Source organism: Salmo salar, chromosome 29 (assembly GCF_965601325.2).
Source record: "Salmo salar chromosome 29, fSalSal1, whole genome shotgun sequence".
In the NCBI taxonomy this organism is placed as follows: domain Eukaryota; kingdom Metazoa; phylum Chordata; class Actinopteri; order Salmoniformes; family Salmonidae; genus Salmo; species Salmo salar.
Genome location: NC_138319.1, coordinates 41137295 through 41162499, shown reverse-complemented (window position 1 = coordinate 41162499; position 25205 = coordinate 41137295). Strand labels below are relative to the sequence as shown.

Below are 25205 nucleotides of genomic sequence, written 5' to 3'. Positions count from 1 at the left end.
GACTCTGTACCGGTACCCCCTGTATATAGCCTCCACATTGACTCTGTACCGGTACCCCCTGTATATAGCCTCCACATTGACTCTGTACCGGTACCCCCTGTATATAGCCTCCACATTGACTCTGTACCGGTACCCCCTGTATATAGCCTCCACATTGACTCTGTACCGGTACCCCCTGTATATAGCCTCCACATTGACTCTGTACCGGTACCCCCTGTATATAGCCTCCACATTGACTCTGTACCGGTACCCCCTGTATATAGCCTCCACATTGACTCTGTACCGGTACCCCCTGTATATAGCCTCCACATTGACTCTGTACCGGTACCCCCTGTATATAGCCTCCACATTGACTCTGTACCGGTACCCCCTGTATATAGCCTCCACATTGACTCTGTACCGGTACCCCCTGTATATAGCCTCCACATTGACTCTGTACCGGTACCCCCTGTATATAGCCTCCACATTGACTCTGTACCGGTACCCCCTGTATATAGCCTCCACATTGACTCTGTACCGGTACCCCCTGTATATAGCCTCCACATTGACTCTGTACCGGTACCCCCTGTATATAGCCTCCACATTGACTCTGTACCGGTACCCCCTGTATATAGCCTCCACATTGACTCTGTACCGGTACCCCCTGTATATAGCCTCCACATTGACTCTGTACCGGTACCCCCTGTATATAGCCTCCACATTGACTCTGTACCGGTACCCCCTGTATATAGCCTCCACATTGACTCTGTACTGGTACCCCCTGTATATAGCCTCCACATTGACTCTGTACCGGTACCCCCTGTATATAGCCTCCACATTGACTCTGTACCGGTACCCCCTGTATATAGCCTCCACATTGACTCTGTACCGTAACACCCTGTATATAGCCTCCACATTGACTCTGTACCGGTACCCCCTGTATATAGCCTCCACATTGACTCTGTACCAGTACCCCTGTATATAGCCTCCACATTGACTCTGTACCGGTACCCCCTGTATATAGCCTCCACATTGACTCTGTACCAGTACCCCTGTATATAGCCTCCACATTGACTCTGTACCGGTACCCCCTGTATATAGTCTCGCTATTGTTATTTTACTGCTGCTTTTTAATTACTTGTTACTTTTCTTTTTTATTCTTATCTGTATTTTTTTTTAAACTGCGTTGTTGGTTAGGGGTCATAAGTAAGCATTTCACTGTGAGGTCTACTACACCTGTTGTATTCAGCATTTCACTGTGAGGTCTACTACACCTGTTGTATTCAGCATTTCACTGTGAGGTCTACTACACTTGTTGTAGTCAGCATTTCACTGTGAGGTCTACTACACTTGTTGTAGTCAGCATGTCACTGTGAGGTCTACTACACCTGTTGTATTCAGCATTTCACTGTGAGGTCTACTACACTTGTTGTATTCAGCATTTCACTGTGAGGTCTACTACACTTGTTGTATTCAGCATTTCACTGTAAGGTTTACTACACCTGTTGTATTCAGCATTTCACTGTGAGGTCTACTAAACCTGTTGTATTCAGCATTTCACTGTAAGGTTTACTACACCTGTTGTATTCAGCATTTCACTGTGAGGTCTACTAAACCTGTTGTATTCAGCATTTCACTGTGAGGTCTACTACACCTGTTGTATTCAGAATTTCACTGTGAGGTCTACTACACCTGTTGTATTCAGTATTTCACTGTAAGGTCTACTACACCTGTTGTATTCAGCATTTCACTTTAAGGTCTACTACACCTGTTGTATTCAGTATTTCACTGTAAGATCTACTACACCTGTTGTATTCAGCATTTCACTGTAAGGTCTACTACACCTGTTGTATTCAGCATTTCACTGTGAGGTCTACTACACCTGTTGTATTCAGTATTTCACTGTCAGGTCTACTACACCTGTTGTATTCAGCATTTCACTGTAAGGTCTACTACACCTGTTGTATTCAGCATTTCACTGTGAGGTCTACTACACCTGTTGTATTCAGCATTTCACTGTGAGGTCTACTACACCTGTTGTATTCAGCATTTCACTGTGAGGTCTACACCTGTCGTATTCAGCATTTCACTGTGAGGTCTACACCTGTCGTATTCAGCATTTCACTGTAAGGTCTACTACACCTGTTGTATTCAGCATTTCACTGTGAGGTCTACACCTGTTGTATTCAGCATTTCACTGTGAGGTCTACTACACCTGTTGTATTCAGCATATCACTGTGAGGTCTACTACACCTGTTGTATTCAGCATTTCACTGTGAGGTCTACACCTGTCGTATTCAGAGCGTGTGACTAATATTTGATTTGATTTGAAGTCATTTAATTTACTGCAGTGGGCTAAATCAGGGTCACAGAGTGTTTCTTGGTAATCTACTTTGAAACAGAAGTATTCACCAATGTGTTATATCTTTATAGACTTGTATCCATAACAAGGTTTAGGCATCCCCTGTTGTCCCAAAACCTCCTAAATGTCACTTTAAAAATAAGAAGCTTTATTTTCATTCGTATAACTTAACAAATAGTTTGTGTAGACAATAATTTGGTCAGCCATACAGCACTTTTCATGAGTGTTTGAGATTAGGTCCCTGAATAGTAAAAAAAAAAAATGTCTTTAAATAAAAGTATGTTTATTGCATTATTATAAGAATGTCTAACAGGTGGCCCTGTCTCATCATTTCACAAGCTGACAACCTTCCTGAGTCAGGGCCATAAAAGACCCAGGCTCACTCAACTACCCCTCCCCCTCTGCAACAGCCATCAGCCCAGAGGCATTGCTTTGGCAATGTTAACATATGTTTCCCGTGCCAATAAACCTTGAATTGAACAAATAAGGATCTCGCTCCACCGAACTGACCAATCACCAGTGAGGAGGCTTGTCACTCTGTGATGCCTTGAACACCTCAACCAATCCGTCTAGAGGGGAGGGGTCAATGCACAGGTCAGGCAAATAATTTCTCTAGAAACTTAAACAAATATATATACAGTACTAGTCAAAGTTTGGACACATCTACTCATTAAATGTATTTTTACCATTTTGTACATTGTAGAATAATAGTGAAGACATCAAAACAATGAAATAACACATATGGAATCATGTAGTAACCAAAAAAGTGTTAAACAAATCAAAATGTATGTTATATTTTAGATTCTTCAAAGTAGCCACCCTTTGCCTTGATGACAGTTTAGTCTTCTCAACTTGTCCAATTTCCACATTATTCATTACAAGATTTAGTTGAATTTAGGGTTTAGTGAATCATTAGTCCCAAATACAATTCTTTCAGTTTTTTGAAATACTTAGGACTTTCTTGCCACCCATTCTGAAACTGACTGCAGCTCTTTGTTGAGGGTTGCAGTGATTTCACTTGATGTGGTAGCTGACGTGTATATTGTTGAGTCATCAGCCTACATAGAAACACAGGCTTTACTCAGAGCCAATGGCAGTTGTAAATATTGAGCTCTACCAACTGTAGCTCAGTTGGTAGAGCATGGTGTTTGCAACGCCAGGGTTGTGGGTTCGATTCCCACAGGGGGCCAGCACAGGAAAAAAAACAAAATTGTATGAAATGAAATGTATGCATTCACTACTGTAAGTCACTCTGGATAAGAGCGTCTGCTAAATGACTAAAATGTCATGTAAAAAGTAAGGGGACTTTGAGAGCTTTGTACTCGTCTCTGTGTGTGGAGTACAAGTGATCTAGAATATTTTTCCCTCTGGTTGCACATTTAACATGTTGATAGAAATTAGGTATAACTGATGCAAGTTTACCTGCATTAAAGTCTCACAATTATATCCTCCTGATTCCTGCTTACAAGCAAAAATGAATGCAGGAAGCACCAGTGACTCGGTCAATAAAAAAGTGGTCAGATGAATCAGATGCTTAACTACAGGACTGTTTTGCTATCACAGACTGGAATATGTTCCGGGATTCTTCCGATGGCATTGAGGAGTACACCACATCAGCCACTGGCTTTATCAATAAGTGCATCGAGGACGTCATCCCCACAGTGACTGTACGTACATACCCCAACCAGAATCCATGGATTACAGGCAACATTCGCACTGAGCTAAAGGGTAGAGCTGCCGCTTCAAGGTGCGGGACTTGAACCCGGAAGCTTATAGGAAATCATGCTATGCCCACCGACGAACCATTAAACAGGCAAAGCGTCAATAGAGGGCTAAGATTGAATCGTTCTACACCGGCTCCGATGCTCGTCTTATGTGGCAGGGCTTGCAAACTATTACAGACTAAAAAGGGAAGCACAGCCGCGAGCAGCCCAGTGACACAAGCCGACCAGACGAGCTAAATCACTTCTATGCTCGCTTTGAGGCAAGCAACACTGAGGCATGCATGAAAGCATCAGTTGTTCCGGACGGCTGTGCCGGTTGATCACGCTCTCCGTAGCCAACGTGATTGCACGTTGGCGAGTAATATTGACAGTAACGGCTTTCCCACTCGCCTTCTGCGGATCCTTACCGCTCTGTGTCCTCAATACCCGCGTCTCTTTCTCTTGCCAATAACGGGGATGTCGGCCTTGTCGGGTGTTTGAAGTACATCCTGTGCGTCCTGCTTGTTGAAGAAAAAATCTTTGTCTAATCCGAGGTGAGTGATCTCTGTCCTGATATCCATAAGCTCTTTTTTTTTGCCGTAAGATACGGTTGCAGAAACATTATTTACAAAATAAGTTACAAATAATGTGAAAAAAACCCCCACATAATAGCACAATTTGTTAGACGCTCGTAAAACTGCTGCCATTTCTTCCGGCGCCATTTCGCCACACTCATGGTTGCCTGGTCTCCCTCTGGGTACTCATGGTTGACTGGTTATGAGAATTGATGTATCTGGCATGTTAATATGATTTGTTTGGGTGTTAGTGTGCTGTTTATATGTAGCCTGTGTGTGTTTGTGTGTGTGTGTGTGTGTGTGTGTGTGTGTGTGTGTGTGTGTGTGTGTGTGTGTGTGTGTGTGTGTGTGCATGATTCTCAGGCTAAATGATTTCCTAGATACCTTTGAATGTGATGTTTGCTGAAACAAGTGCTTCAGCGTGAAGAATGTTGTATGTTTTACGTCTAGATTTCTAGTTGCTAGGAGTGGCCCTCAGTTGAATAGATAAGTTGAGTTTTAGGAGGAGCTGGATCCTATTTCCCAAACTCGGTCCTGCAGACTCCAAGGGTTGAACGTTTTTGGTTTTTGTCCTAGCACTACACAGCTGATTCAAAATATCAAAGCTTGATGATTAGTTTATTATTTGAATCAGCTGTGTTGTGCCAAAATATGCACCCCTTCGGGTACACAGGAACGAGTTTGGGAAATGCTGCCATACAGGGTATAGAGCAAGTAAGAAAAATGTCTAAAAATTCTCTCTCTCTCTCTCTCTCTCTCTCTCTCTCTCTCTCTCTCTCTCTCTCTCTCTCTCTCTCTCTCTCTCTCTCTCTCTCTCTCTCTCTCTCTCTCCTCTTCCCTGTCTCTCTCCCCCCTCTCTGTCCCCCTCTCTGTCTCCTCCCTTTTTCTCTGTCTCCCCACTCCCTCTCTCTCTCCCCCCTCTCTGTCTCTCTCTCGCCTCTATATCTATGTCTCTCTGTCTCTCTGTATCTATGTCTCTCTGTCTCCCCCCTCCCTCTCTTTCTCCCCTCTTTCTCTCTCCTCCCTATATATTATATATTTCTCTCTTTCCTCTTTCCACCCTCTCTCCAGTTATGATCTTATCTTTGCCGGGGGACCTGAGGAAATCCTCAGGAAGTTCCAGGAGGCCAATCACAATGTTCTGTTTGCTGCCGAAGGTCTGATCTGGCCTGATAAACGCCTACAGGAGAAATACCCCTCTGTCCGCAGCGGCAAGCGCTTCCTCAACTCAGGAGGTGGGTTCAGAACATTGTCACACTGCTGGGGCATCATGGGAGACGGAGTCTCAGCATTGTCACACTGCTGGGGCATCATGGGAGATGATGTTTACTGATTGGATACTGATTGGATATCACCTAGACCTGTCTATGTTCTTAGCAGGTTTATGTCAAGGGGTCAAGCGTTAGCTTTGGTTCTTGCTAGTGTCAATTTCTGGTCTGGTGTGGTTATCTGTCTCTCTCTGAGGGGAAATTGTCATTAGAGTAGCATTTCATTTAACCCCAGAGAACCCAGAGAACTCAATGGTCATTATTTTACACCGGAGAACATTCCTTTACATCATCAGAGAACATTCCTTTACATCATCAGAGAACATTGCTCTACATCAGAGAACATTCCTTTACACCAGAGAACATTCCTTTACATCATCAGAGAACATTCGTCTACATCAGAGACCATTTGTCTACATCAGAGAACATTCCTTTACATCAGAGAACATTCCTTTACACCAGAGAATATTCCTTTACACTGGAGAACATTCCTTTACACCGGAGAACATTCCTTTACACCAGAGAACATTCCTTTACAGCAGAGAACATTCCTTTACACCAGAGAACATTCCTTTACAGCAGAGAACATTCCTTTACACCCCAGAGTTTAGAGGAACCCAGATTTTGTATTTTATTTTATATTTTATATACATTTCCAGTCAAAACTTTGGACACACCTACTCATTCCAGGGTTTTTCTTTATATTACTATTTTCTACATTGTAGAATAATGGTGAAGGCATCAACACTATGAAATAACACATATGGAATCATGTAGTAACCAAAAAAGTGTTAAACAAATCAAAATATATTTTAGATTTTAGATTCTTCAAAGTAGCCACCCTTTGCCTTGATAACAGCGTTGTACACTCTTGGCATTCTCTCAACCAGCTTCACCTGGAATGCTTTTCTAACAGTTTTGAAGGAGTTCCCAAATATGCTGAGATCTTGTTGGATGTTTTTCCTTCACTCTGCGTTCCAACTCATCCAAAACATCTCAATTGGGTTGAGGTCGGGTGATTGTGGAGGCCAGGTAATCTGATGCAGCACTCCATCACTCTCCTTCTTGGTCAAATAGCCCTTACACAGCCTGGAGGTGTGCTGGGTCATTGTCCTATTGAATAACAAATGATAGTCCCACTAAGTGCAAACCAGATGAGATGGCGTATCGCTGCATAATGCTGTGGTAGCCATGCTGGTTAAGTGTGTCTTGAATTCTAAATAAATCACCGACAGAGTCACCAGCAAACACCCCCACACCACCTCCTGTCAACAGTGGGATCTTATATAGACAGGTGTGTGTCTTTCCAAATCATTTCTAATCAATTGAATTTACCACAGGTGGACTCCAATCAAGTTGTAGAAACATCTCAAGGATGATTAATGGAAACAGGATTCATCTGAGCTCAATTTCGAGTCTCATAGCAAAGGGTCTGAATACTTATGTAAATCATTTATTTCTGTTGAGGTTTTTTATACATTTGCTAAATTATTTTTAAAAAAAAACAGTTTTCGGTTTGTTATGGGCTAATGTGTGTAGATTGCTGAGGAATTTTCTATTTATTTAATCAATTTCCGAAAAAAAAGCTGTGACGTAACAATATGTGGAAAAAGTAAAACGGTCTGAATATTTTACGAAGGCACTATAGGACCTAAGATCAACTAGCTAAAGGATCCTTGGTATGACCTTCTTAAAACAATTCCATTTGTTAGTTTGGTAGAAACCCAGCAGGGCCCCTAAATAAGATGGAGAACAAGCTATGAAGGAAAAATACTGGACTTTTGGGGCGATATTGTCATAAATAATATTGCCATATAACATCAAAAATAATACCCCGATATGTAATTTTATCATTTTTTTCCCCCTCATCACTAATGATTAGATAAAATGCAGATTCTGCAAAAGTTAAATTAATTCATTATATTTTTGATGTATCCTCTTTTTGTTGGCTATACAACCTTGAACAGGCCAGATCTCATTTGATTCATGGATGAGACACCACATTGACAGTAGGTTAACTTCCAGAGCCAGACAAGGCCCATATGCCCAAGGCCCAAGGCCCATATGCCAAAGGCCCATATGCCCAAGTCCCAGGCCCATATGCCCCAGGCCCATATTCCCCAGGCCCATATGCCCAAGGCCCAGGCTCATATGCCCAAGGCCCATATGCCCAAGGCCCATATGCCCAAGGCCCATATGCCCAAGGCCCATTTGCCCAAGGCCCAGGCCCATATTCCCAAGTCCCAGGCCCATATGCCCAGGCCCATATGCCCAGGCCCATATGCCCAGGCCCATATGCCCAGGCCCATATGCCCAAGGCCCAGGCCCATATTCCCAAGGCATAGGCCCATATGCCCAAAGCCCAGGCCCATATGCCCAAGGCCCAGGCCCATTTGCCCAAGGCCCAGGCCCATATTCCCAATTCCCAGGCCCATATGCCCAGGCCCATATTCCCAAGGCCCAGGCCCATTTGCCCAAGGCCCAGGCCCATATTCCCAAGTCCCAGGCCCATATGCCCAGGCCCATATGCCCAGGCCCATATGCCCAGGCCCATATGCCCAAGGCCCAGGCCCATATGCCCAAGTCCCAGGACCATATGCCCAAGTCCCAGGCCCATATGCCCAAGGCCCAGGCCCATATGCCCAAGGCCCAGGCCCATATGCCCAAGTCCCAGGCCCATATGCCCAGGCCCATATGCCCAAGGCCCAGGCCCATATGCCCAAGTCCCAGGACCATATGCCCAAGGCCCAGGCCCATATGCCCAAGGCCCAGGCCCATATGACCAAGTCCCAGGCCCATATGCCCAGGCCCATATGCCCAAGGCCCAGGCCCATTTGCCCAAGGCCCAGGCCCATATGCCCAAGGCCCAGGCCCATATGCCCAAGGCCCATATGCCCAAGGCCCAGGCCCATATGCCCAAGGCCCAGGCCCATATGCCCAAGGCCCATATGCCCAAGTCCCAGGCCCATATGCCCAAGGCCCAGGCCCATATGCCCAAGGCCCAGGCCCATATGTCCAAGGCCCAGGCCCATATGCCCAAGTCCCAGGCCCATATGCCCAGGCCCATATGCCCAAGGCCCAGGCCCATTTGCCCAAGGCCCAGGCCCATATTCCCAAGTCCCAGGCCCATATGCCCAGGCCCATATGCCCAGGCCCATATGCCCAGGCCCATATGCCCAAGGCCCAGGCCCATATTCCCAAGGCATAGGCCCATATGCCCAAAGCCCAGGCCCATATGCCCAAGGCCCGCACACAGTCTGCTAGGGATGGTAATTTCTGTAAATATTATGTCGGGGCTGGATCGAACCCTATAAAAAAACACAAGGTTCCAAGGTAGAATTTGAAGTATACAAAGCTCTCACCAATCACGCTTTCACCACTCTTTTATATGACATTCATGCTTTCCCCATTGAACTACCTTCTGTATGACATCATCAGTCTACGTCTCTATATTTAGTGACTTTTACTGGAAGTAATTTTTCCCCTCTGTCTCCGAGCAGCGTTTCCTCTGCATGTCATTCCATTCTGGGTGTGTAATAGTTGTTCTCCAGTGTGTGACGGAAACCCCCCCCCCCAAAAAAAAAAAAAAATGACTGACAAAGGACATACCCAACCCTGCAATTTACAGCTGTGGTAAATACACCAGAGGAAGAGAGCTAAGGACCAGAGGTCATCATGACCAGGTAGGTTACTTTACAGCTGTGGTAAATACACTAGAGGATGAGAGCTAAGGACCAGAGGTCATCATGACCAGGTAGGTTACTTTACAGCTGTGGTAAATACACCAGAGGAAGAGAGCTAAGGACCAGAGGTCATCATGACCAGGGTTGGGTTGGTTACTTTACAGCTGTGGTAAATACACTAGAGGAAGAGAGCTAAGGACCAGAGGTCATCATGACCAGGTAGGTTACTTTACAGCTGTGGTAAATACACTAGAGGATGAGAGAAAAGGACCAGAGGTCATCATGACCAGGTTGGTTACTTTACAGCTGTGGTAAATACACTAGAGGATGAGAGCTAAGGACCAGAGGTCATCATGACCAGGTAGGTTACTTTACAGCTGTGGTAAATACACTAGAGGATGAGAGCTAAGGACCAGAGGTCATCATGACCAGGTAGGTTACTTTACAGCTGTGGTAAATACACCAGAGGAAGAGAGCTAAGGACCAGAGGTCATCATGACCAGGGTTGGGTTGGTTACTTTACAGCTGTGGTAAATACACTAGAGGAAGAGAGCTAAGGACCAGAGGTCATCATGACCAGGTTGGTTACTTTACAGCTGTGGTAAATACACTAGAGGATGAGAGCTAAGGACCAGAGGTCATCATGACCAGGTTGGTTACTTTACAGCTGTGGTAAATACACTAGAGGAAGAGAGCTAAGGACCAGAGGTCATCATGACCAGGTAGGTTACTTTACAGCTGTGGTAAATACACTAGAGGATGAGAGCTAAGGACCAGAGGTCATCATGACCAGGTAGGTTACTTTACAGCTGTGGTAAATACACTAGAGGATGAGAGAAAAGGACCAGAGGTCATCATGACCAGGTAGGTTACTTTACAGCTGTGGTAAATACACTAGAGGAAGAGAGCTAAGGACCAGAGGTCATCATGACCAGGTAGGTTACTTTACAGCTGTGGTAAATACACTAGAGGATGAGAGCTAAGGACCAGAGGTCATCATGACCAGGGTTGGGTTGGTTACTTTACAGCTGTGGTAAATACACTAGAGGATGAGAGCTAAGGACCAGAGGTCATCATGACCAGGTAGGTTACTTTACAGCTGTGGTAAATACACTAGAGGATGAGAGAAAAGGACCAGAGGTCATCATGACCAGGTAGGTTACTTTACAGCTGTGGTAAATACACTAGAGGAAGAGAGCTAAGGACCAGAGGTCATCATGACCAGGTAGGTTACTTTACAGCTGTGGTAAATACACTAGAGGATGAGAGCTAAGGACCAGAGGTCATCATGACCAGGGTTGGGTTGGTTACTTTACAGCTGTGGTAAATACACTAGAGGAAGAGAGCTAAGGACCAGAGGTCATCATGACCAGGGTTGGGTTGGTTACTTTACAGCTGTGGTAAATACACTAGAGGATGAGAGCTAAGGACCAGAGGTCATCATGACCAGGGTTGGGTTGGTTACTTTACAGCTGTGGTAAATACACTAGAGGAAGAGAGCTAAGGACCAGAGGTCATCATGACCAGGGTTGGGTTGGTTACTTTACAGCTGTGGTAAATACACTAGAGGATGAGAGCTAAGGACCAGAGGTCATCATGACCAGGTTGGTTACTTTACAGCTGTGGTAAATACACTAGAGGATGAGAGCTAAGGACCAGAGGTCATCATGACCAGGTAGGTTACTTTACAGCTGCGGTAAATACACTAGAGGATGAGAGAAAAGGACCAGAGGTCATCATGACCAGGTAGGTTACTTTACAGCTGTGGTAAATACACTAGAGGATGAGAGCTAAGGACCAGAGGTCATCATGACCAGGTAGGTTACTTTACAGCTGCGGTAAATACACTAGAGGATGAGAGAAAAGGACCAGAGGTCATCATGACCAGGTTGGTTACTTTACAGCTGTGGTAAATACACTAGAGGATGAGAGCTAAGGACCAGAGGTCATCATGACCAGGTTGGTTACTTTACAGCTGTGGTAAATACACTAGAGGAAGAGAGCTAAGGACCAGAGGTCATCATGACCAGGTTGGTTACTTTACAGCTGTGGTAAATACACTAGAGGATGAGAGCTAAGGACCAGAGGTCATCATGACCAGGGTTGGGTTGGTTACTTTACAGCTGTGGTAAATACACTAGAGGATGAGAGCTAAGGACCAGAGGTCATCATGACCAGGGTTGTGTAGATTCCTCTCTAAATGTAATCCCTTACTTCCCATCCCTGGTCATGATTATTTTAACAGCTATTTTATGCTGTATAGCTCAAGGCCTGTTCGTACAGTAGCAGTGCAGTGTACTCCACTTACAGAACAAGTTGATCACCGTATGAGGTCGATGTCTATAAACCACATTCACTATTGGGGGGAAATTCCAACCCGAGTTAAGTTTGCATAAATGGAGCGTAATTCCCTTTTTGATGCACTTTTCTCTCAATGCATATTCTGACCTTGAATTTAAGCATAACAATATCATGCTATTTACCCTCTATTCATTTGGGGTGGAGATAACAGAGGTGAAGTTGTGGTGGTGTCACGCCCTGACCTTAGAGAGCCTTTTTATTCTCTATTTTGGTTAGGTCAGGGTGTGACTACGGTGGGTACTCTAGTTTTTGTATTTCTACGTTGGCCTGGTATGGTTCCCAATCAGAGACAGCTGTCTATCGTTGTCTCTGATTGGGGATCATATTTAGGCAGGCTTTTCCCACCTGTTTGTTGTGGGATCTTGTCTAGGTATAGTTGCCTGCGAGCACTACATTTGGCATCATGGCTCGTTTTATGTTGTTGTTGTTGTTGCTCTTTATTGTTTTCTGTGCGTTTCACTCGAATATAGATGAAACCATTCCGCGCTGCACCTTGGTCCGATCATTGCAACAACGTTCGCGACAGGTGGAGGTGTGTCTACATATACAGCGTGACGTATATTTCGACATTGACTTAATTCCCTCGTAATTCCACCATCTTTACGAGCGACGAAACGATAAAGTCGAGCAGCATGTCGGTTCCAAGTGGATCGTCCCCTACTTTTTATTTTCCCTGATAGGAGTAACACCATTCTCAATGCATTGTCATTTACAACTTAATACAAAAAAAACTATTGCTAAGAGCTAGGTAAATGAGTAAGCCGTTTGGAGCCTAGTGGTTAGAGCGTTGGACTAGTATCCCAAAGGTTGCAAGTTCAAATCCCTGAGCTGACAAGGTACGAAATCTGTCTTTCTGCCCCTGAACAAGGCAGTTAACCCACTGTTCATAGGCCGTCATTGAAAATAAGAATTTGTTCTTAACTGACTTGCCTAGTTAAATAAAGGTAAAAATACAAGTTGTTTTAGATGTCTTGTACCTTATAATCACCTGAGTAGGGCTGTTGCGGTGACCGTGTTACCGCCACACTGGCGGTCACGAGTCAGGAAGGCAGTCAAATTCCACGTGACCGTTTAGTCACTGTAATTAGTCTTCTCCAAGCTCTGATGCTGCTGATGGTCATTAGTATCCTACCAAACTTGCTAACTGCCTGGTACTCAGCACTCTATTGTCCCTCTAATCTCTCTGACATCAATGCAAATAAAATAGAAAATCTAATCAAACATTTCACGAGAGCCCATGAGCTCATGTTGTGCAACATTTCTATAGGCTATGCAATTGCGTGAGAAAACAAGAGTGATGGCCTCTATTAAAAAGAGGAGGATCCCATCAGCTTTCTATAGGCTAGGCCGACTATACCTCTTTCTCAACTTTCCTAATATTAAGCACATTGCTTATCTTTACAACAGCAGTATAGCCTACCTGGCTGGCATGATAATGAACCATAGGAAAAGTGTCCTCGATTCGCTTTTGAAGTGTATAGATGACATGTATTTTTTCCCCTGCATTGAAAATGGCCCATTCTAAATTAAAACAAATTTCACACATATATTATTTAGTATATGTAAAGACAAGATTAAATCAAGAATAGTGTGATGGGTGACAATATTAGCTTGTGAATTATATATCATCACTTGTGAAAGATGTTGAGAGTAAGGCAAGAAACAATGCCTAATGCCTTTTTTTTTTTTACAACTTTTTCAAATCATAGTCACACACATCACGTAACCTAGGCCTATATGTATCAAACTTTGTATCACAGCTAAATTTGACAAATAACTTCTTAAAATTAAGCACATTAATCCTCTTTACAAGGGGTGTAGAGCCTAACTGGCATATACATTAGCAGAGAGGGAGGTTCAAGTTTTGGGGAAGAAGCATTGTCATCATAAAAATGCACCTTTATAATAAAAGCATTTACAGGCATAATCACATTTGCGGTCACTTTTACAATACACACTATAAAACACCCTACACTACACCCTATACTACACCCTACACTACACCCTACACTACACCTATACTACACCCTATACACACCCTACACTACACACTATAAAACACCCTACACTACACCCTATACTACACCCTACACTACACCCTACACTACACCTATACTACACCATATACTACACCATATACTACACCCTACACTACACCCTATACTACATCCTATACTACACCCTACACTACACCCTATACTACACCCTGTACTACACCCTATACTACAGCCTATACTACACACTATACCACACCCTATACTACACCCTATACTACACCATATACTACACCCTATACTACACCCTATACTACATCCTACACTACACCCTACACTACACCTATACTACACCCTATACACACCCTACACTACACCCTACACTACACCCTATACTACACCCTACACTACACCCTATACTACACCCTACACTACACCCTACACTACACCTATACCACACCCTATACACACCCTACACTACACCCTACACTACACCCTACACTACACCATATACTACACCCTACACTACACCCTATACTACATCCTATACTACACCCTACACTACACCCTATACTACACCCTGTACTACACCCTATACTACAGCCTATACTACACCCTATACTACACCCTATACTACACCCTATACTACACCATATACTACACCCTATACTACACCCTATACTACATCCTATACTACACCCTGCACTGCACCCTATACTACACGCTATACTACACCAAATACTACACCCTACACTACACGCTATACTACACGCTATACTACACCTATACTACACCCTATACTACACGCTATACTACACCTATACTACACCCTATACTACACCTATACTACACCCTATACTACACCCTACACTACACCCTATACTACACCCTACACTACACCCTATACTACACCCTACACTACACCCTACACTACACCCTACACTACACTACACCCTATACTACACCCTACACTACACCCTATACTACACCCTACACTACACCCTATACTACACCCTATACTACACAATCACCACCCTATATTTAGTTTTATAGGACCCAATGTGTTAACTCAATCTGGTTTGAACTCAATGTGGTTTTAACCCCATCTGGTTTTAACCCCATCTGGTTTTAACCCCTAGGCATCATCGGTTACGCCCCGTATGTGAACAAGATTGTCGAGCAGTGGAACCTTCACGAGAATGATGACGATCAACTATTCTACACCAAAATATACCTGGACTCTTTTCAGAGGGTAAGTATAGGTCCTGTGTGGCTTAGTTGGTTAGAGTGTGGTGCTAATGTAAGCACTCATGGTACTGTACATCATCTGCTAAATAAAACCTGCCCTTTACAATTATATACTCGTACCCTTTACAGTTATATACCTGGACCCTTTACAGTTATATACCTGGACCCTTTACAGTTATATCCCTGGACCCTTTACAGTTATATACCTGGACCCTTTACAGTTATATCCCTGGACCCTTTACAGTTATATGCCTGGACCCTTTACAGTTATATGCCTGGACCCTTTACAGTTATATACCTGGACCCTTTACAGTTATATCCCTGGACCCTTTACAGTTATATACCTGGACCCTTTACAGTTATATGCCTGGACCCTTTACAGTTATATACCCGTATCCTTTACAGTTGTATACCTGGACCCTTTACTGTTATATACCCGTACCATTTACAGTTATATGCCTGGACCCTTTACAGTTATATGCCTGGACCCTTTACAGTTATATACCTGGACCCTTTACAGTTATATACCCGTACCCTTTACAGTTGTATCCCTGGCCCCTTTACAGTTATATACCGGGACCCTTAACTGTTATATACCCGTACCCTTTACAATTATATACCCGGACCCTTTACAGTTATATACCCAGACCCTTTAAAGTTATATACCTGTACCCTTTACAGTTATATACCTGGACCCTTTACAGTTATATCCCTGGACCCTTTACTGTTATATACCTGGACACTTTACTGTTATATACCCGTACCCTTTACAGTTATATACCCGGACCCTTTACAGTTATATACCTGGACCCTTTACAGTTATATCCCTGGACCCTTTACTGTTATATACCTGGACCCTTTACAGTTATATCCCTGGACCCTTTACAGTTATATACCTGGACACTTTACTGTTATATACCCGTACCCTTTACAGTTATATACCTGGACCCTTTACAGATATATACCTGGACCCTTTACTGTTAAATACCCGAACCCTTTACTGTTATATACCTGGACCCTTTACAGTTATATCCCTGGACCCTTTACATTTATATACCCGTACTCTTTACAGTTATATACCTGGACACTTTACAGAGGGTAGGTTGTATTCCTGGACCCTTTACAGTTATATGCCCGTACCCTTTTCAGTTATTTACCTGGACCCTTTACAGTTATATACCTGGACCCTTTACTGCTATACACCTGTACGCTTTACAGTTATATACATGGACCCTTTACAGTTATATACATGGACCCTTTACAGTTATATACTTGGACCCTTTACAGAGGGTATGTTATATACCTGGACCCTTTACAGTTATATACCTGGACCCTTTACAGTTATATACCTGGACCCTTTACAGTTATATACCTGGACCATTTACAGTTATATACCTGGACCCTTTACAGAGGGTAGGTTATATACCCATACCCTTTACAGTTATATACCTGGACCCTTTACAGTTATATACCTGGACCCTTTACAGTTATATCCCTGGACCCTTTACAGTTATATACCTGGACCCTTTACAGTTATATACCTGGACCCTTTACAGTTATATACCTGGACCCTTTACAGTTATATACCTGGACCCTTTACAGTTATATACCTGGACCCTTTACAGTTATATACCTGGACCCTTTACAGTTATATACCTGGACACTTTACAGAGGGTAGGTTATATACCTTAACCCTTTACAGTTATATACCTGGACCCTTTACAGAGTGTAGGTTATATACCTTAACCCTTTACAGTTATATACCTGGACCCTTTACAGAGGGTAGGTTATATACCTTAACCCTTTACAGTTATATACCTGGACCCTTTACAGAGGGTAGGTTATATAAGGTACTCTTGTCATTTGTCTGTTCTGTTTTCTCTGTGTTTTCAGGAGACTTTGAACATTGGTTTGGACCACAAGTCTCATATTTTCCAGAATTTAAATGGAGCAATTGGTGAGTTACCACAGAGGAATGCCTTATTACTGTAAACTATACGGTTTCCACTCCACAGAAGAAGGCCTTATTACTGTAAACGCTCAGGTTTCCACTCCACAGAAGAAGTCCTTATCACTGTGATCTCGCAGGTTTCCATTTCACAGAAGAAGCCCTTATTATTGGTTAACATTTCTGAAGTCTCTATTTGTCTTTTAATAACCCACTAAGGTCAATGTCATCAGGAGTTTCAGTAATCTGTTAAGTAAAGAAAACATATAATTAAGTTGATTGATGTCCAAGACCAACCGGAAATCCAATTTAGCATAATAAAAACATCCCCGTTAAAATCTGTCAGTTTAAGCTAGAGATATCCACCGCATCCGCCTGTCGCACTTCCTGTGGTGAAAGGTGAAAGGTGACAGAGCTAAAGCGGTGTTTGTCAGACTTCCCGAACATCGGTCTTCTTACAAAATCGTCTTTCGCATCGGAAACGGTTTTGCCTACAAACTTTCAAACAGTGACTTCCGCCTGGCCACTCTACCATAAAGGCCTGATTGGTGGAGTGCTGCAGAGATGGTTGTCCTTCTGGAAGGTTCTCCCATCTCCACAGAGGTACTCTGTAGCTCTGTCAGAGTGACCATCGGGTTCTTGACCAAGGCCCTTCTCCCCCGATTGCTCAGTTTGGCCAGGCGGCCAGCTCTAGGAAGAGTCTTGGTGGTACCAAACTTCTTCCATTTAAGAATGATGGAGGTAACTGCGGGGACCTTCAATGCAGCATAAATGTTTTGGTACCCTTCCCCAGATCTGTGCCTCGACACAATCCCGTCTCAGAACGCTACGGACAATTCCTCCAACCTCATGGCTTGGTTTTTGCTCTGACATGCATTGTCAACTGTGGGATCTTATATAGACAGGAGTGTGCCTTTCCAAATCATGTCCAATCAATTTAATTTACCACAGGTGGACTCCAATCAAATTGTAGAAACATTTAAATTATGATTAATGGAAACAGGATTAATGGAAACGAGTCTAATAGCAAAATAAATATTAGCAAAAATGAAGAAAAAATACTTTTCGCTTTGTCATTATGGGGTATTGTGTGTAGATTGATGAGGAAAACATGTAATTTAATAAATTACAGAATAAGGCTGTAACGTAACAATATGTGGGGAAATGGAAGGGGTCTGAGTACTTTCTGAATGTCCTGTGTATGGAAACTGTTTTAACATTTTATTTTTATTTTTAGTGGGTAGATCAGCTACTATATTGAAGATAGATAGTAGTTTCCATCACTGTAATTGTCTGCGGCATTTCTAATCCCTCATATAGTTTATATATATATATATATATATATATATATATATATATATATATATATATATATATCATACATACATACATACATACATACATACATACATACATACATACATACATACATACATACATACATACATACATACATACACATATATATATATATATATATATATATATATACACACACAGTACCAGTCAAGAGTTTGGACACATCTACTCATTCAGGATTTTTCTTTATTTTTACTGTTTTCTACATTGTAGAATAATAGTGAAGACATCACAACTATGAAATAACACATATGGAATCATGTAGTAAGCCCAAAAATAAAATAAAAAATACATTTTAGATTTTAGATTCTTCAAATCAAATGTATTGTCACATTCACATGGTTAGCAGATGTTAATGCGAGTGTAGCGAAATGCTTGTGTTTCTAGTTCAGACCATGCAGTAATATCTAACAAGTAATCTAACCTAACAATTTCACAACAACTACCTTGTACACACAAGTGTAACGGAATGAATACAAATATGTACATAAAAATATATAAATGAGTGATGGCCGAACGGCATAGGCAAGATGCAGTAGATGGTATGGAGTACAATATACACATATGAGATGAGTATTGTAGGGTATGAAAACATTATATAAAGTGGCATTGTTTAAGGTGGCTAGTGATACATCTAATTACATCAAGATGGCAAGATGCAGTAGATGGTATAACGTACAGTATATACATATGAGATGAGTAATGTAGGGTATGTAAACATTATATAATATAAATAATATAAAGTGGCTAGTGATTACATCAATTTTCCCATTATTAAAGTGGCTAGAGATGAGTCAGTATGTTGGCAGCAGCCACTCTATGTTAGTGATGGCTGTTTAACAGTCTGATGGCCTTGAGATAGAAGCTGTTTTTTCAGTCTCTCGGTTCCAGCTTTGATGCACCTGTACTGACCTCGCCTTCTGGATGATAGCGGGGTGAACAGGCAGTGGCTCGGGTGGTTGCTGTCCTTGATGATCTTTTTGACCATCCTGTGACATCGGGTGGTGTAGGTGTCCTGGAGGGCAGGTAGTTTGCAGACCTCACCACCCTCTGGAGAGCCCTGCGGTTGTGAGCGGTGTAGTTGCCGTACCAGGCGGTGATACAGCCCGACAGGATGCTCTCGATTATGCATCTGTAAAGGTTTGTGAGTGTTTTTGGTGACAAACCACATTTCTTCAGCCTCCTGAGGTTGAAGAGGCGCTGTTGCGCCTTCTTCACCACGCTGTCTGTGTGGGTGGACCATTTCAGTTTGTCCATGATGTGTACACCGAGGAACTTAAAACTTTCCACCTTCTCCACTACTGTCCCGTCGATGTGGATAGGGGGCTGCTCCCTCTGCTGTTTCCTGAAGTCCACGATCATCTCCTTTGTTTTGTTGACGTTGAGTGTGAGGTCATTTTCCTGACACCACACTCCGAGGGCCCTCACCTCCTCCCTGTAGGCCGTCTCGTCGTTGTTGGTAATCAAAACTACCACTGTAGTGTCATCTGCAAACTTGATGACACTTTGGCTGCAGTGAAGGAGAGCCCGCAGGTTTTGGTAGCGGGCCGTGTCAGTGGCACTGTATTGTCCTCAAAGCGAGCAAAGCAGTTGTTTCGTCTGTCTGGGAGCAAGGCATCATGGTCCGTGACGGGGCTGGTTTTTCTTTTGTAGTCCGTGATTGACTGTAGATCCTGCCACATACCTCTCGTGTCTGAGCCGTTGAATTGCGAAGTAGCCCCACTTTGCCTTGATAACAGCTTTGCGCATTCTTGGCATTCTCTCAATCAGCTTCACCTGGAATGCTTTTCTAACAGTCTTGAAGAAGTTCCCAAATATGCTGAGAACTTGTTGGCTGCTTTTCCCTCACTCTGCGTTCCAACTCATCCAAAACATCTCATTTGGGTTGAGGTCGGGTGATTGTGGAGGCTAGGTCATCTGATGCAGCACTCCATCACTCTCCTTGGTCAAATAAAGCTTACACAGCCTGGAGGTGTGCTGGGTCATTGTCCTATTGAATAACAAATGATAGTCCCACTATGTGCAAACCAGATGAGATGGCGTATCGCTGCATAATGCTGTGGTAGCCATGCTGGTTAAGTGTGGCTTGAATTCTAAATAAATCACTGACAAGAGTCACCAGCAAAGCACCCCCACACCACCTCCTGTCAACAGTGGGATCTTATATAGACAGGTGTGTGCCTTTCCAAATCATAGCCAGATTATTCAACGTAGCCACCCTTTGCCTTGATGACAGCTTTGCACACTCTTGGTATTCTCTCAGCCAGCTTAATGATGTAGTCGTCTGGAATGCATTTTAATTAACAGGCGTGCCTCGTTAAAAGGTAATTTGTGGAATGTCTTTCCTTCTTAATGAGTTTGAACCAATCATTTGTGTTGTGACAAGGTAGAGGTGATATACAGCCCTATCTGGTAAAAGACCAAGTCCATATTACGGCAAGAACTTTTTTATACTTCAAGGGGTCTTAAAATTCTAAATCAACCAGCTAAATGATCCTTGACCTTCTTAAAAACTCCATAGAGCTTAGTAGACAGGGCTTAGACTCTAATGGGTTTTAAAACTAATCTCAAACTGTTATTTTCTTATATTCCACACTGACTGATTTAAAATTAAAACTATTGGGAAGTGTTCATAGCTCTTGGAATCATACTAATCTCTGAATAGCAACTTTAGCATTTTCACAACCTTCTTCACAGAGGGATTTAATTTACGCTACTGAGTTCTGTATCAGCCTGTGTATTTTGCCAAAGAGCGGACAGAGCCCAGACAGAGCCCAGACAGAGCCCAGACAGAGCCCAGACAGAGCCCAGACAGAGCCCAGACAGAGCCCAGGCAGAGCCCAGACAGAGCCCAGGCAGAGCCCAGGCAGAGCCCAGACAGAGCCTTGTGACAGTCAGATAAGAGAGGGCAAGGGTTGCAAAATTCTGCTAACTTTTCAAAAATGTCCAGATTTTCCAGAAATCCTGGTTGGAAGATTCCCGTAATCAGAAGGGAATACGCAGGAAATCAAGTCTTCCAACCAGGAACCTGGGAGTTTTGGGAAAGTTACCGTCATTTTGGTACCCTTGTTGGGTTTAGATAAGAGAGGCTCTCGCCCAGGACTGTTCTGTACCCAGTTGTTCTTCTCTCTCCTTACAGTATCCAGCATGTTGAACCCTGTTGTTCTTTTCCCTCCTTACAGTAGCCAGCATGTTGAACCCTGTTGTTCTTTTCCCTCCTTACAGTAGCCAGCATGTTGAACACTGTTGTTCTTCTCTCACCCTACAGTAGCCAGCATGTTGAACACTGTTGTTCTTCTCTCTCCCTACAGTAGCCAGCATGTTGAACCCAGTTTTTCTTCTCCCTCCTTACAGTAGCCAGCATGTTGAACCCTGTTGTTCTTCTCTCACCTTACAGTAGCCAGCATGTTGAACCCTGTTCTTCTCTCTCCTTACAGTAGCCAGCATGTTGAACCCTGTTGTTCTTCTCTCACCCTACAGTAGCCAGCATGTTGAACCCTGTTCTTCTCTCTCCTTACAGTAGCCAGCATGTTGAACCCTGTTCTTCTCTCTCCTTACAGTAGCCAGCATGTTGAACCCTGTTCTTCTCTCTCCTTACAGTAGCCAGCATGTTGAACCCTGTTCTTCTCTCTCCTTACAGTAGCCAGCATGTTGAACCCTGTTCTTCTCTCTCCCTACAGTAGCCAGCATGTTGAACCCTGTTCTTCTCTCTCCTTACAGTAGCCAGCATGTTGAACCCTGTTCTTCTCTCTCCTTACAGTAGCCAGCATGTTGAACCCTGTTCTTCTCTCTCCTTACAGTAGCCAGCATGTTGAACCCTGTTCTTCTCTCTCCTTACAGTAGCCAGCATGTTGAACCCTGTTCTTCTCTCTCCTTACAGTAGCCAGCATGTTGAACCCTGTTCTTCTCTCTCCCTACAGTAGCCAGCATGTTGAACCCCTGTCGTTCTTCTGTTCTCCTCTCTCTCACTCCAGACGAGGTTCTCTTGAAGTTTGGAACGAAGAGTGCCCGTGTGAGAAACACTGTGTACGACACCCTGCCAGTGATCATCCATGGCAACGCAAACACCAAAGTGAGTAAGACAATATTTACATTTCCAACATGCCCGGAATCATCCACGATAATAACCACTTTCCAGGTGTCTGGGTACAGATCCATGGCCGCAGTTCAGAACCAGTTACCATCTCTGTTTCTGGAGAAAACAAAAACCAGCTTTGCTGAATCATGTCAGTGTTTCACATTTCTTCATTGTAGTTAGAATGATAACAGAGGTATTCCTCTAGATATGCTTGGAAGGCTTGCTTTCTGGTTGACTTTCTGAGCTTCCTTTCCAAATAGGCTACACATTTATAAAAACAAATGTCATAGTTTAAAACGGTGTAAATCTCCCTGAAATTGCAAAGGTCTTCCAATGAAACGAGCTGTGTACTAACAGAGCTCTAGAAGCAGGGATTCCGCAAAATTCTGTTTAGTGATACAGTCTACTACATGTGAACCACAGGTATGTTTTACATCACGTCCGCAAGCACCACATCCACTGAGGTCATCATGACAACTGAGGACATTATCTCCAAGTACAAGGACGTGTTGGATGGGCTTGGATGCCTTCCTGGAGAGCTACACCTAGAAGCAGACAGTGCAGCCCTCGAGACCTGTGTAGCAGCTACCAAGACTGAATGCCTATTCCACTGAAGGAAAAGATCACAAAGGCCATACATTCAATGGACAATGTAGACATTATCATGAAAGTCATCAGAGCCAACACCATGGATCAGCAAAATGGTTTATCATTGGAAAAACAGGATTAAATATGAATATACATGCAGCACTCAATATACACTCAACAAAGCCTTACTGAGATCACACTTCCAGATGATTCTAAGATTTTAATTCAAAGGTTCAACACGAAATATCCAACGCAAATGTATTCTCAGTACTCAATGACAAAGATGGGATATTAGCAAGTCAAACTTGATGAAGTGAGCAGCTATCCAACAACTTCCAGGACAGGAAGTAGTATGCAGTTATAGATGGCTGAGAATGCCATTTTGGAATCAAGCCAGCAGCTGAAGATTACCAGCGGTGAAGGACTACAGGGACTAAAAAGAATGAGTGTGATCTCTGGATGTGGTGACACACAGGACGAGGCGATGTCAGATCATGACAGAAACCTTACAGATCTCCTGCACGGAGCAAGATAATGTCAACCTGAAGCTGAACCAATAGAAACTCATGTTAAAGCTACCTTGTGTGATATACATGGGTCATCTTCTCAACACGGAGGGCCTTCGCCTTGACCCAGAGAAAATAACAGCCGTTCAGAACATGGGTTAACACCGACCGACTTCAAGTTGAGGTTTGTGAACTATCTTGCAACATTCATGCCCCCCGCCTATCTGATGTGTGTGAGCCGCTCAGAACACTGACTACCTGGGGCGACAGGTAGCCTAGCGGTCAGAGCGTTGGACTAGTACCCCGAAAGGTTGCAAGATCGAATCCCCGAGCTGACAAGGTACAAATCTGTTGTTCTGCCCCTGAACAAGGCAGTTAACCCACTGTTCCTAGGCCGTCATTGAAAATAAGAATTTGTTGTTAACCGACTTGCCAAGTTAAATAAAGGTAAAATAAATAAAAAACAGGGACATTAACTAAACACGGCTACCACAGCATGACGCAGCAGTTGAGACTATCAAACAGTCACAACACCTAGTGCTCAAATACTACGACCTGAATGATGAACTCACACGCCAGTGTGATGCCAGTGAGGCAGGTTTGGGTGCAGCCCTTCTACAGAAAGGACAACCTGTTGCTTTTTGCCTCCAGAACATTGACTCAGCCAGAACAAAGAGATGCACAGATTGAATATCTCTCCGTTGTTTTTGCATGTGACAAGTTTGACCAGTATCTGTATGGCAGAGAGTTTATTACAATACACAGCCACAACAAATTTGAGATTCTTTTTATGAAATCCCTACTCACAGCACTCAAATGACTGCAGAGAATGTTGAAAAGGCTATAAAGATACCAACTCCACGTGCAATACAAACAAGGCAAAGAACTACATCTACAGTTGTAGTGGGAAGTTTACATACAAATACATTTAAACTCAGTTTCTCATAATTCCTGACATTTAATCCTAGTAAAAATTCCCTGTCTTAGGTCAGTTAGGATCAACACTTTGTTTTAAGAATGTGAAATGTTAGAATAATAGTAGAGAGAATGATTTATTTCAGCTTTTATTTCTTTCATCACATTCCCAGTGGGTCAGAAGTTTACATACACTCAATTAATATTTGGTAGCATTGCCTTTAAATTGTTTAACTTGAGTCAAACGTTTCGGGTAGCCTTCCACATGCTTCCCACAATAAGTTGGGTGAATTTTGGCCCATTCCTCCTGACAAAGCTGGTGTAACGGAGTCAGGTTTGTAGGTCTCCTTGCTCGCACACATTTTTTCAGTTCTGCCCACACATTTTCTATAGGATTGAGGTCAGGGCTTTGTGATGGCCACTCCAGTACCTTGACTTTGTTGACATTAAGCCATTTTGCCACAACTTTGGAAGTATGTTTGGGGTCAATGTCCATTTGGAAGACCCATTTGCGACCAAGCTTTAACTTCCTGACTGATGTCTTAAGGTTGCTTCAATATATCAACATATATTTTGTGAAGTGCACCAGTCCCTCCTGCAGCAAAGCACCCCCACAACATGATGCTGCCACCCCCATG

At 43.3% G+C, this 25205-nt stretch overlaps 1 protein-coding gene across 2 annotated transcripts in view; it reads left to right on the top strand.

Moving 5' to 3' along the window:
- LOC106590681 (procollagen-lysine,2-oxoglutarate 5-dioxygenase 2) overlaps positions 1-25205 on the top strand; it is a 131877-nt gene that overhangs the window by 39098 nt on the left and 67574 nt on the right. For both annotated transcript variants that reach the window (XM_014181840.3, XM_014181839.3), the window contains exons 4-7: positions 5691-5854; positions 15065-15177; positions 17067-17130; positions 22455-22552. In XM_014181840.3, the coding sequence (XP_014037315.3) occupies positions 5691-5854; positions 15065-15177; positions 17067-17130; positions 22455-22552 (439 nt within the window). The remainder of the gene's footprint in view (positions 1-5690; positions 5855-15064; positions 15178-17066; positions 17131-22454; positions 22553-25205) is intronic.